At 47.2% G+C, this 11237-nt stretch overlaps 1 protein-coding gene across 1 annotated transcript; it reads left to right on the top strand.

Annotated features, from left to right (window-relative positions):
- The first annotated feature begins 1176 nt into the window (after positions 1-1176).
- Positions 1177-2077, top strand: LOC121834651 (E3 SUMO-protein ligase PIAS3-like). The gene has a single exon (XM_042288366.1). It carries the CDS (start codon positions 1177-1179, stop codon positions 2050-2052), a length of 876 nt encoding a protein of 291 aa, XP_042144300.1. The 3' UTR covers positions 2053-2077.
- The last annotated feature ends 9160 nt before the right edge of the window (positions 2078-11237 follow it).

The following is an 11237-nucleotide window of genomic DNA, read 5'->3' as shown; positions in this document are numbered from 1 at the left end:
GCGACTGAAGCAAGAAATATTGGGTACCCCTGGGAGTGGCGGTTGCATTGTTCAAACGTGAGCTATTACTCTGGTGGCGCCGCTGAGCCTAGTGTCTGAAGCAAGAAATACTGGGTATCCCAGGAAGCCGTGATCGCGTAACGTGCCAGTAGAACGGAAGCTACGGCCCTGGCGGGTCAATCGGAACGTGACTGCGTATCACCGGAGCGCGGCTCAACTTTGAAGAAGTATCAGACTTTTCGCTGCTTCATGCTCCAATATGTGTGCGTTGCGCTCGTATACGTCGCGCGTTTCGAAGCCTTCGGCACGCAGTGTGAGGCTTATCGTTCGCCGTTGGCCAAGTTACAACGAGACAGGGTATAACCGTGCGCTCTCGCCCTGCTGGCGCCGCTTGGCCGTTGCCGGTTGCCTATAGCCGCGCACAGCAGAACAGAACTGAATGACGCCATTTTGTTCCAGCGGAACGTGCTTTGCCATTTATATTGGTTCTGGTTACTTGTAAAAAGAAGTATCAAAGGACTTTAATTGGGCCGCATTGACTGCCAGCCACGTAGGCACTTTGCGCGGTCATGAATTTCTTTTGCCTGCGAAACAGTGGTCACGGAACGGAAGTCAGATATCGCGAAACACCGAAACGCTGTCTTATCTTCCTTTCTCATTGTTGAGTAAAGCCGATGCTTCGACCAGTCGTCCCTCCCACTTTCCATTTCACCCCTCACGCGCCCCTGCGTATCAGCTCGATTCTAAACTCGATTCAGCCTCCGTGGTCTTCCTTTCACAGTGGCAAAAATATGCTCTATCCTAACCGAAAATTAAGACAAGCAACAGACTGACAAGAAAAGCCTCAACTGCATCAACTATTTTTGTGCTATGTTTTGTGTTCTGTAACGCTCCCTCTTTTTCTTTTTTCTCGTTTTTTTTTTTTTTCTGCGCGCGTGTGTGCGTGTGTATGTTCGTGTGGTCGTGTCAGGCCTGCGCTGCTACTCCCTACTCATTTCTTTCCTATTTTAATCATTATGTTTTTAGGTCTTAGATCATATCACTTCCAAGGTTTGGAGTAGCCGGCGTCATTTCAAGGCTGTGGAATTTTCCATAGCACCATCTATTCTACTTCTGTGCAGAGCACCAAACGACTTGACACCCGTGTTTACATCGCCGCTTCGGACCGCCCGCGGCATGCTTCCTCCGCAGCCATTCTACGCGCCAGTCTACAAGGTCCGTTGCTCTCAAGTTGGTAGCAGCGGCAGGCATTACAGCTGCAGACTCCTGCCGAAGCATCTGCACGCTAACCACGAAAGAAGACGGGTCCTCCTCGTCTTCAACGATTTCCCGGAGCCCGAGTGCAAGCACGACGAAATGACGGTAACCCTCAAGATCAACGATGCCAAGTTCTACGGCGTGCCTCTGAAGATGCTCGACATTACGGGTCATGTCTCTGCCACAGTGAACGACATCCGCATCAAGAGCTGCAGCGTACCTGACGGGTTGTGTGACGGGTACCTGACGGTTCACGTCGTCAACAAGACACCGGAGCACGAATTGGTTCGGTGGTGTGGGGACGATCATCTGAAGGGAATGGACAACGTGGCCTCTACACATGACTTAGTGAAGAAGGCGGTTGGGGATGAAAACACTGAGGACATAGTCGTGGACTTCATTACGCTGGCCCTCACCTGTCCCTTATCGAGGACTAGAATTAAGGTGCCGTGCCGCGGCCCCAGATGTTCCCACGTCCAGGCTTTCGACGCGATGGCCTACCTCGAAATGAACGAAAGCACCCTCCGGCCGTTGTGGCGCTGTCCAGTGTGCGATCAAAGTATCAAGGTAGAAGAGCTTAGGATCGACCTGTTTGCACTCGACCATCCGGGTCGCATTGACTCTTCCTGCGGCGCCGTAAAACTTTTCCCGGGTGGCAGGTGGACGCCTGTAGTAAAACCTGTCGACGTTATCCTAATCGGCGATAGCCCTATGAAACCACCTGACGTCGACCGAAATCTTGACCTTTCGGTAATTGACCTGACATCGGACACTTCTTCGAATGAAGATGACTAAGTGGTATGGCAGATCCATCGTTCGTTTTATGTCCCTAAGAGCCTCCAAAACCTAAATATTTTAAAGAATGTTTTTTTCGCCTTTTTGTTTAAGGAGACCCTAAACGGCATCACTCAGTGATACCATCGTTTATGTATTTCTTGAGCGTTTTTTGAACTTGTATTTTTACGTTAGAATGTTTTGGTCTCTTTTTGTTTCAGCTACACAGAACGATTTTAGTTACAGTACGGTGCCTGCAACGCGCCTCCGACTTATGTGTTTACCGCGTCCCCAAAAAAGTGGTCCCTTGATTTTCACATGATGACGTCATATAAGTGTCATGCTGTCGCCGGCCGTGATCCCCGGCGTCGTAGCAGTGGTGCTGGATATGAACGATCGCTGTTGAGCGGCATGTCGCTCTCCAGCGCGACAGTCTACGGAAGGTTCGGCAGCCAGCAAATGAGGCGCCACGACGACAGCGACACGCACATTCGCTGGTGCTTTTCGCGAGAATTTCTACGACCAACCGCCAAGTTCCCGAGAGCATGACACTCCGGCTTTTGTGACGTCATTTGTTGCCACTTCGGGACCACTTTCGATGCATTGGAGGACTTTGACGCTAAACACACCAGTCGGAGACGGGTTCCAGGCACCGTAGTTATAGTCGCTGACAAGATAAGAACGGCGGGGAGGTGTTTCAGATGTTGCCCCTTGAGCGCGACTTTCCCACCTTCGATAGCGCTTTGGCGTCTCGTAAGCTTGGAGCGTAAACGCTTATTCGAAGCACGACGGAAAGCAATGAGCGCATGACGGAGATCCTTGTATCCAATAAATATACCCCTGCTGTTCTCGTTCTACAAGTGCTTACAGTGACGCTCGCTGATGATGATCATGAAGTACTATGTGGCGACTTTTTTGGCAGCCCATACCAATGAGTGTCCGACATTCCTGGTTGACTTTCTCCGTCAGACCGTAGCCTTGGAATAAAATGAGGCGCTACCGTAAATCGTCTAAGATTATGACGGGACCAAAAGGCACAAGCCTCGCATTGAGCGTAATAAGGTGCTGCGTGCTTGATACTGGCACGCTAATTACAAAGATTCCGCCTTTGCTCACACTAGGTCAAAGCACTGCGCGTGACCAGGAGCCAGATCCGCGTCAAGTGATATGCATGTGCTGTGCCAAGAGCATGCCTCACCGCAGCTGCTTGCTTCAGAGCCGCTTGCTGTATAAAAACATACGGAAGGACGCTTAAGTTTCGTCTTTAAGAGAGGAACGCGAAAGCTAAACGCATAAACACCCGCCCGTTCCCAAGTCGTGCAAGCGTACCTGCGAGGCGATTCCACTTTCGGCCCCCGCCGAGTACAGACGTGCGATGACAAGCTCCAACGGAGCGGCAACAACAGACTTTACTGGGCGCCGTATCCCTGCTAGTACTAAATCTACTGATTATGCGATTGTTCTAGCTGCCTCCTGTGCCTAATGGATACATTGCGAATAATGCAGTATTTCTGCATTGCGAAAAACGAAACCGGCCCTATTGTATTGAAGACTTTAAAAAGGAACTAAGAAGATTGGCAGTCCTTCTAAACTTGGCGTCGGCAGGCGCCCATCAGATGATTCACGTATGGATACTCTGACTGCACTCACTAGCCGCGACGCAGCGTTTGGTGGAAGCAAAAAAGCGGCAGCGCGCAGGTGGGCGGTGCCTCATGTTTGACCCGGTCAACATAGTAGTGAAGGTCAAGCTCCACTGGGATCCTTACGATGTACCCAACTGCCAGGTACGTAGGGAACTGGAGCGCTTTGGTAAAGTTTCTGAGATCAGCAGAGACTACTTTTGTGAGAAAGGTTTCGAGCACCAGAATTGTCCGGATGGCACTCGAGGATGGAATCGCCGGGGACGACATCCCGCATAAAATTCGCGTCGAGGGCTGCAAGGTACTCGTTCTGGTGCCCGGTAGAGCCCCTCTTTGCCTTCGGTGTCAGCGCAAGGTACACGTCAGGAAAGAATGCCGTGTTCCCAGATGCCCGGAATGCCATCGTCAACCCAGGTAGCACAGCACGTCGAGATGACATCGAAATAAGGTCCCAGACGTCGGCGACATTGAGGTCCTTAATAGACCTTTTATCCACGTCAATGGTATGTCCATACGAGAGGTTCCGACAACGTCAAACGCGTGACGTCGTGATAACGTCATGAGTTTCACCTCGACGTCGTCAACATCAATCGACGTCTTGTCCGGGAAGTTTTTTGAACGTCTAGCACGAGACGTCCCTACAATTTCCTGAGATACACCTTGACGTCATCGACATTAATCGACGTCTGTTCTACATTTTCTTTAAGAAGTTATTTCAACGTCAAGTTTGACACTTCCGAACAATGTCCTGAGCAGCACCTTAACGTCATCGACATTAATCGACGTCAGTTCCACGTTTTCTTTCGGAAGTTCTTTGAACGTCAAGCACGAGACGTCCCAACAATATTCTGAGCAACACCTTGGCGTCATCGACATTTGTCAACGTCAGTTCTACGTTTTCTTTGGGAAGTTCTTTGAACGTCAAGCACGAAACGTCCCAACAATGTCCTGAGAAACACCTTGGCGTCATCGACATTAATCGACTCTGTTCTATATTTTCTTCGAGAAGTTATTTCAACGTCAAGTTTGAGACTTCTTAACAATGTCCTGAGCAGCACCTTAACGTCATCGACATTAATCGACGTCAGTTCCACGTTTTCTTTGGGAAGTTCTTTGAACGTCAAGCACGAGACGTCCCAACAATGTCCTGAGCAACACCTTGGCATCATTGACATCAGTCGACGTTAGTTCTATGTTTCTTTGGGAAGTCTTTTCAACGTGAAGTACGAGACGTCCCAACAATGTCCTGAGCAACACCTTGGCGTCATCGACATTAATCGACGTCAGTTCTACGTTTTCTTTGGAAGTCTTTTGAACGTCAAGCACGAGATGTCTCAACAATGTCCTGAGCTACACGTTGACGTCATCGATATTAAGTGACGTCTGTTCTTCGTTTGCACGAGGAATTATTTCAACGTCTAGTATGATACACCCTGACAACGTCCGCGCTTTACCTTGATGTCTTCGGCATCCACGACCTCTATTCAACGTCCAGGGCAGTTTTTGGGACGTAAAGCACGAAACGTCTCAACAAGGGATGGGGGCTATTCCAAGAGACAATTCAAATAATGTATTAAGTACGAGTAATATTTGCTCCCACTCTCCGTGTTTATGCGACAAATGATATCAGTCACCGGCCAAGTCGGATTCAAAGATAAGACTGCCATATATGCAGTGCGAACTCAGCGTACGCAGAGAGGGGTGGGGTTCCGGTGTCGCTGCGTTGCAATTGTGTGGGGAGGTATTCTGCTTGTGTTCCGTGTATTATGTGTGTTCAGTGATGTATATGTATCTACCATGTAGCATCCAAACGTTGGGGGAACTTAAAAACGAATTGACGCTTCTCCAACATTTTTTTCTTCCCGTTTTGAGTGCCATCTGGTTGAAGCTATATAATTACACGAGGGGATAAAGTTCCCTTCATTGGGTGAAAAAATGTGGCAATTTTCCTCCGTTGGGAAGGAACGTTTTCTCAACGAGCAAAAATAGGTGGCAACCTTCCTCCCTTTTTAGGGAAGTAAGTTTCCTCCCCAGTTTGCAGGAAGAAATTTCCTCCCGTGATAGAGCAATATATGATACACGCGAGTTCCTCCTTTAAGGAAGGAAGTACTACTCCCTTTTCTTGGTGTGTAGACGATGTCCTAAAGGTGTCGAATATACGTTTGGATAAAACGTCTGCCTGACGTTCTATGACCTTTTTAAGGATATGCGGTGCTATCTTTACGTTTCTTGTATGTCGATTTAACGCCTCCAGTAGACGTATAGTACGTTTTAGACGTTTCTATACTTCAATATACGTTTCCTATTCAACCAGGCGTGCGAATAGTATTTATATTTGACGACCTGCGGCTTTTTCTTTATGGCGTGAAGTGATATTTCTACGTCTTTGAAACGTTGACATGACGTTATTAATTGACATCACTTTCAGACGGACGTTATGTCAGCGTTGATATAACGTTATCACATGACTTCCCGTTCAATTCAGACGTGCATTCGACGTTTTATGGTCGTTAAGTGGGACGTTTTGTCAACGTAAAATCAACCCTTTTCTAGACATTAATTAGCTTTTCCAAATTACGTCGAAGGGACCTGACGTATAGATTTTTTACGTTCTTTCGACATGTGGTCACTGACGTCATCGACGTTCTTTCTACGTCTTTTTAACGTGTCCGTGTTGCCTGGGAAGGCTGCTATAGAGCACGGACTGTGTTCGCACCTAGGCAGCGATACCCCAAGAACGGACTGACGAAGATGCAAACGACTTTCAGATGAATAAGGCAAAAGCGGAAGACGCGACAGGAAGAGCCATGCCTCGGAATCCTAGTAGCAAAGAAGTAAGCGGAACCGCCCTCTCTGTGAAACAGGATGAGGCAGCAAGGGCTTCTCAACGCAGCCATCTAGAAAAAAAAGGCAGAAAAAAAAAAGAAAAAAAAAAAAGAAAGGAGCCGTAGAAACTCGCTCCGAGTGCTTTCTAACGCTTCTGTGCGCATACGTTCTGCGTCGAAACTACATTCTGTACAGAATGTTTCTTGTGTGAGCACAACCTTTCACTCTTTACTGTCAAAGTAACAAGGGTTGAGTCAATCCCGCCTTTCCGCTTTGCCACCTTTAAGGTAAGGGGAATAATCTTTAGGAAAAAACAGTACCAGTTGCAAAGACTTCTTAATGATCAAGATATTGACATCCTACACCTCTAAGAAACATAAATAAAAAATTACAAGGTAATTGATCTTGATATAAGACCATTTTTGCTCAAATAAGCGATATGTGTCAATCGGCATGTCCGCAGGGCGCTTTTAATTTCTTTCCGAGAAAATTAATTTGACCAAACTGAGGAATTACAACTGACGACGCAGGTTGTTTTATTTTTTGTGATTTCGTTTTAAAAAAATGAGGGAGGCGTGGCGGGTGTTGTGCGTTTATACACCGAATCGAACTGATAAAGACGAATCGATCCTTTTTTCGACACTTAGAGCAATCTTTAAATTGTGTAAGCCATGTTTATTAGGAGATTTTAATTGTGTGTGTGAAGTGCAGGATAGGGCTACAACAAATCGACTTTACGATAGAATCGCGAGTTTCTTGAAAACCTCGTTGGACGAGTATGAGTTGGAATATGTCGCGGAAATGCGAGCTCCAAGAAACTATCTGCGTTTTGCCCATTTCAATTGTCATCTCGAGCACGTTTAGACAGAATATATGTTTCTGCGGAACTTCGTACACATATAATAGCGTTTTGTGTCCAGCCGATCTTTTTCAGCGACCATTGCCTTGTAATGGTGACGGTGGGAAAGAAAAAAAAAAACCAGCGCGGAAGTTTAATCGGAAACTTTGGAAACTAAATGTCACACTACTCAAAGGCGAAATTTTTACATCAGGAGTAATCGACATTTTAAAGAAAGTAACTGCGAGTAAATGTGGAACTTGCGGGAAAAAATCCCTGTAAAAAATCAGGAAGTTAAAGTACTAGCGATAGAAGGTTCATCAATTTTATATTGTCACGAATGACAATCATTGAAACGAAATATATAAGAAGGAAACTAAACGTTTAATGGGGCGAACTTGTGCCCAAAACCAAATAGAAGGCTACCGTCGCAGGCGCCGATGGCGGCCTAACATCAGGATCGCGAGCGCTCGGGCGAGACTGACTCCGGACCGCCACGCGGAGCACCTTTTGTACCCGCGTGGGCTTCTGGAACATTCGGCGTGGAACGTCCGGCGCGTAGAACATTCGGAACTCGATCAGATCGACAAGGTTCTCGAACTTATGAGAATGTCAAGTTCAAAGAATAAATAAAAGAGGAGTCCGCTCCCTGGAATCGAACCCGGAGCCTGCGCGTGGTAGCCAAGCGCGGTAACCATTTGGCCACGCGCTCGCTCGGCAACGTGCGCGTAATTACTCCCATTTTAAAAGCGCATCGTCTCGATGCGATGTACCAGGAAACACAACATCTAAACAAGCAAACATAATGGCCGGCACTCTACGAAGGCTTGTAAAACACAGTCCTATCCAGCGTAGTACAAAAACGCAGTTCCTAGTCCTATCGAGCGTATAGTACGGCTTGAGGCGTACGACGTGGACGACTTCCGGTCCGGGGGGTCCGGTCCCGGTGGGGGGGAGGAAGGAGGGGGCGGTCTGATGAAGTCCGTATTGCGTCGGGCATCAGCTCGTAGTTGAGATCCCCGAGTCGACGAAGAAATTTGAGGGTCCGAAGTACAGTTTTAACAGCTTCTTGCTGAGGCCGTGGCAGCGAATCGGTGTGCACACCCACAATCTGTCTCCGGGCTGGAAGTGGACGCTCTGGCGACGAAGGCTGTAGCGGCCAGTGTCGACACATTGTTGGGCTTTAATCCAGAGTCTGGCGAGCTGACGAACTTCTGCCCATTGAACAACTACGAGGGCGTCGTCGCTTCCGTCGACAGCTGGTTCGAGGGATAACTTCGCGTCCAGCATCGTCGTTACTTTGCGACCATGAAGCAGTTGAAAGGGTGTCACCCCGGTGGTCTCTTGCACGGCCGTGTTGTAGGCAAATGTGACGTACGGCAACACCTCGTCCCATGTCTTATGCTCCATGTCGACGTACATGGAGATCATGTTGGCGATGGTCTTGTTTAGTATCTCCGTCAGCCCGTTGGTCTGCGGGTGGTACTGCGTGGTGCGACGATGGCTGGCAGCTGGGACATGAACGACGATCCATGGTTTGTAACCAGAACTTCGGGAGCGCCGTGCCGGAGGACGAGGGACTTTGACTGACTAAATAAATCTTTATTTGCCCAGATGGAGGGTTAGGCGTTCGGTGTCAGCTGCCCCGCGAGGGCTCGCCTTCCCCGGTCGTCTTTCTCAGATGGCGGCTTCGATCCCCTCGATCTTGGTGGCGTCCTCGGCCCTTCGGACCACAGCTTCTTGGACCTCGTGGGAGGAGGCCTGGGAAAGAGCGTCCCAGTCGTCCTGACTGGTGCACTCAGAGATCATAGGATGCTTCGATCGGACGAGTCGTGCGCGCTACCACAGCATGTGCCGCAGGTTTGCTTTTGCTTAACAGAGCTAGCACTTGGGGTGGGGGGGGGGGGGGGGGGGGATAGAGAGAGAGAGTAGCGGTCCGGGTACCACTTGTGGAGCGTGGAAGGGTTCGGGTAGGAATTCGTCTACAGGCATCGCCAAAGCACTGTCGATGCCATGTCCGGTGCTGCTTGTGAGGGCGGGCAGCCAGTGCGATCGCCCGCGAAGTAGTGATGCGAGGGCTCGGAAAAAAACCGGAAATTTTGGAAAAAAACTGTTTTTTCTGGTTTTTTCCCCGACATAGTATTCGGGAAAAAACCGAAACCTAAGTTTTTGAAGTATTAACAAATCTATTAAGCAAATTTCTGCAACGAACGTTATAATTGATATCGCTGACCTCATCGAAAGGGAAAATGGCCATCACGCTCCTCTGAATTGAGTTTTGCCGGCAGAGCAGGCGGAAACTTAATCACGCTCTACTAAACATAATACATCTTTCAGCCCCTAAGAAAACAAAACAGCGCGACGGCGGGGCAAGTGAGGAAACACAATCACCTCGGGTTGTCTGCCGCCTCGCCCCGTCGTTGCACCGTTTGCGTTGTCTAAAAACTATGCAGCAACCATCCCGAATGACCGTTGCCCAGGTAGCACCAAAACATTATAATAATGTTATTTTTTTGTTTGGCCCAAATGTTTGAAATATGTCCTTAATGTCATTTTATTTAATATTTCCACAATGTTTATCTGTTCGTTAGATTAATGTTTTTCCATACGTTATTTGAACACACAGGAAACATTCCTTCAACATAAATTTAATGTTTGCAAAACGTTAAATTAACATTGAAGGAACATTCGAGAAACACTTTTACAACCGGTATGCAACGTTTGTAAAACATTAAATTCACATCAAAGAAAATGGTACTGCTACACTAGCAGAATATCCACAAAATGTTAGAAAGATCTTTTCAGTTGACGAAGACAAAAATATTATAAATCAGACGCAACCGCTACCCATGCAGTTACGCCTCTGCTGTGAACAAGGCGAACTGCATGGGTAGCAACTGCGCCTGATTACAATACTTTTGTCTTCAACTGAAAAGTTCTTTCTAACATTTTGTGGATATTCTGCTAGTGTAGCAGTACCATTTTCTTTGATGTGAATCTAATGTTTTATAAACTTGCATACCAACAAAACTGCAGGTAGTCAAAGCTGAAAGAAGGGTGTTGGAAAGGAACCTCCTTGAAACCCAACGACAGGCAGTGTTTCACTACAGACATGGCTTTTCTGAGGGCTGAAAAAGCTAAGACTTGCAACAAAATATTGCGTCCTGGGTCTTCGAGGAGGTCCTTTTTCACATACATAGCAATGTTTTCCAGAAGATGAACCACCGGACTCCAGTGCGCAATACACATAACGGGAGAGAATTGACTGTATGCACCTTTTGAAGAAGCTTGATCGTAGCATGTCCGTTAACTGAGGAAAAGAATGTTTGTGAAAGGCACAATATTGCACACTATTAACAAAAACGCTAGAATTAACAAGCTCCTTTTCATCACAGCACATATTGAGACGAAATAATTGCAATTTACTACCCTTGCAAAGATGAAATCAGTCAGGTACATGTACTAAAACATTTATTGTTTCAAATTAAACCAAAAGCATATACATACGAGTAAGGATGCTGCTAGACTCAGCTGTTAAAATGACAAGCCAATAACTTAAGACAAATCTGTATGTACTACAGAAACAAGCTTGAAACTGAGTAGAAGTGGTGACTAGAGCGGGTGAAGCTTGAAGCTGAGCTAGTTGGCTCATTGCTCTATATAGTGCCAGCTGAACATAAAAGAAGGGTTAGAGAGAGAGATAAGAAAGGCATACACCGCTGGACTAGGAACTGTTTCATCAGATCATCTTTCTCTTCATCTACATTGAGTTTCACTTCCTCTTTTTTTCTTATCTACATTGCATTTGATTTAATTGAGGAGTTCTTCTTCTAATCTTATACCCAAGCATCTTCTCATCTTCCATCTGTCCGCCATAAGTGCGGCCCTCTAAGGTACTCAAC

The sequence above is a fragment of the Ixodes scapularis genome, unplaced genomic scaffold (assembly GCF_016920785.2).
Source record: "Ixodes scapularis isolate PalLabHiFi unplaced genomic scaffold, ASM1692078v2 ptg002228l_1__unscaffolded, whole genome shotgun sequence".
Taxonomy (NCBI): Eukaryota; Metazoa; Arthropoda; class Arachnida; order Ixodida; family Ixodidae; genus Ixodes; species Ixodes scapularis.
This window is presented reverse-complemented; position numbering and strand designations above follow the sequence as displayed.

Excerpts from the sequence above, each read along its gene's own strand:
- LOC121834651 (XM_042288366.1), top strand. The coding sequence starts at position 1,177 with ATGCTTCCTCCGCAGCCATTCTACGCGCCAGTCTACAAGGTCCGTTGC.